Raw genomic sequence first — 2,162 nt, 5'->3', positions numbered from 1 at the left:
AAATCCAAGCAATGCTTTTGGTTTATCTGTTGAGCTTTTGATAAGTTGCTATTGATCAAACACTGTTCTGCAATTTCCATTGGTTGTTTCACTTACAAGGGACTGTTCATGGAGGCTTCTAATATTTATAACATATAACAGAGCTACATAAAAATTATACTCAATGTATCTAAACCTTGGTGATGTCGACATTATCTTTTGAATCATCTTGGTGGACTTGCACCGTTTTGTATGTATACGAAGAAGCACAAAATAAGTAAAATCCAAAGTTGACAACACTTATGACGGACAACATCCAGTAGAAGTAGTTGAGCTTGTCCCTATTCAAGTTATTGCTAGCCAACCAGCCTCCACTCACTTTGTTAACCACCTCAACGACCACTGTGCTTGTAAAGTATCCGAATGCCACAGAACACCAGGAGATTGCAGTGCCAAGTGACTTCATTCCGGCTGAACTTTCTGCATAGAAAAACTCCAATAAACCTATCAGTGAAAACATGTCCGCAGCTCCAAAAATACCATATTGGAACCCCAGCCAGAACACACTCATTGGCAAAGCCTCTGTGCTGTCCACCATGTTGTGTTCGATGGCTACAGACTTGCGGTGTGTTTCCACAAAACCTGCCACTGCCATGGAAGCAGCAGACAGAACCAAACCGATTCCAATCCTCTGAAGGTGTCGAATTCCGGTGGGAATCCCCGTTATTCTTCGAGCAACCGGGACAAAAACACGGTCGTATAAGGGAATTAGGATAAACATGAACAACAGAGGGATGACTGGGAGAGAGGCTCCTGGCACTTTAAAGCCCCCTATTTTGGCATTCATGGTGGTGCTTTGTTGTACTGTGAAGGTCTGAAGTTGAGCCAAACAAGTGTTCATGAAGATGGTGCTTAGTATTATCGGTAGCATGCGGATTAGGATTTTTGTTTCTTCCACTTGGGTCACTGTGCACAGTCTCCAGTGTTCGGAGGTTGAGGTACCCGTGCTGCTTTCAACAACTGCTGCTCGGTCTAAGAATCTGAGTTTATTGTTCCAAGAAAACCAAATCAAAGAATACTTGTCAGCTGACACGAGAGTTAACTGCAATTCAATCATTTTTTCCTTTAATTTCATTACCTGAACTGTCCTGTTCTTTTAAGAATTTCAACATTGTCCCCTCTTTGCTTTTCATGAATCTCATGCAGTTCGTCTGTATTATCTGGAATCTGAAGTTTTCTGTTTCTGACGGCTACCACGAACACCTAACAGTACAACAAAACTGTGAGAAATTTCTGAAATACTGAATACTCACCACTCTGTAAGAGATTACTCAACATGATTTGAATAGTGACAGTACCTGTAGGATTCGAAGTAGAGGACTTCCCTTTGGAACATTGTTTCGGTATAATGATTTTCCCATGCATATGAAGAGAATTGCGAAAAGAAGTGCTATGGTGCATATGATAAAGCTCCAATCCCATCCCTGGTTGGCACCGATCCAAACAATGAAAGTAACACCAATTATTGATCCTATGGTAAGACTGAACAAGAACCAGTTGAAAAAGCTTGATAGTTGAGATGCCTCCTTCGGATCTTTTTCATCAAACTGATCAGCCCCCAACGCAGGTAAAGCAGCCTTAATACCACCGGTTCCTAATGCAACAAGGTATAGCCCACTATAAAGCATTGCAATTTGGCCTCCTGTGGCAACCTTACATTCACTCATCTCGGATACTGCTAAATCTTTGCAGGGGATGGGTCTTAATTTCTGGGACTTTGCTTGAACTGCTAGAATACCAAATCCCTGTAAATAATATATATATCATATTCAACTTTCACATTTAAACAACAAAAATACTAACATAAATTATCTTCTATTCTATACTCTTGGATGTTTAAACACAAAAGGAGGAGAAATCCTTTTGTTATTTATTTTAATAATAAATAATAATTAACAATATAAAAATATTAGTTGATGATATATTTTTTTTTATATTTTTCACTTAAATTTTGTCAGATTTTCCAACTCGTGTTAACAAAAGGTTTTTTTTTCAAATTAACATTGAAGTTGTCTTTTATGTGACTCAATTATTTTGGTTGAAATTAGTTCAGGCAACTCTTTTAACATTAGAATTACTTTTTCTTACTTTTTCATCCATGCCAACTTAAAAAAAAAAAAAAA

At 38.1% G+C, this 2,162-nt stretch overlaps 1 protein-coding gene across 1 annotated transcript in view; it reads right to left on the bottom strand.

Moving 5' to 3' along the window:
* Positions 1–6: 6 nt before the first annotated feature.
* LOC106761691 (protein NRT1/ PTR FAMILY 4.5) overlaps positions 7–2,162 on the bottom strand; it is a 3,465-nt gene continuing 1,309 nt past the window's right edge. Inside the window, exons 4-6 of the mRNA XM_014645261.2 lie at positions 1,338–1,784; positions 1,118–1,242; positions 7–1,019 (exon numbers count right to left, since the gene is read on the bottom strand). Coding sequence (XP_014500747.2) covers positions 170–1,019; positions 1,118–1,242; positions 1,338–1,784 — 1,422 coding nt within the window. The 3' untranslated portion in view covers positions 7–169. The remainder of the gene's footprint in view (positions 1,020–1,117; positions 1,243–1,337; positions 1,785–2,162) is intronic.

The sequence above is a fragment of the Vigna radiata genome, chromosome 5 (genome assembly GCF_000741045.1).
Source record: "Vigna radiata var. radiata cultivar VC1973A chromosome 5, Vradiata_ver6, whole genome shotgun sequence".
NCBI lineage: Eukaryota > Viridiplantae > Streptophyta > Magnoliopsida > Fabales > Fabaceae > Vigna > Vigna radiata.
The sequence above is the reverse complement of the archived record's forward strand: the minus strand, read 5'-3'. Positions and strand labels throughout refer to the sequence as shown.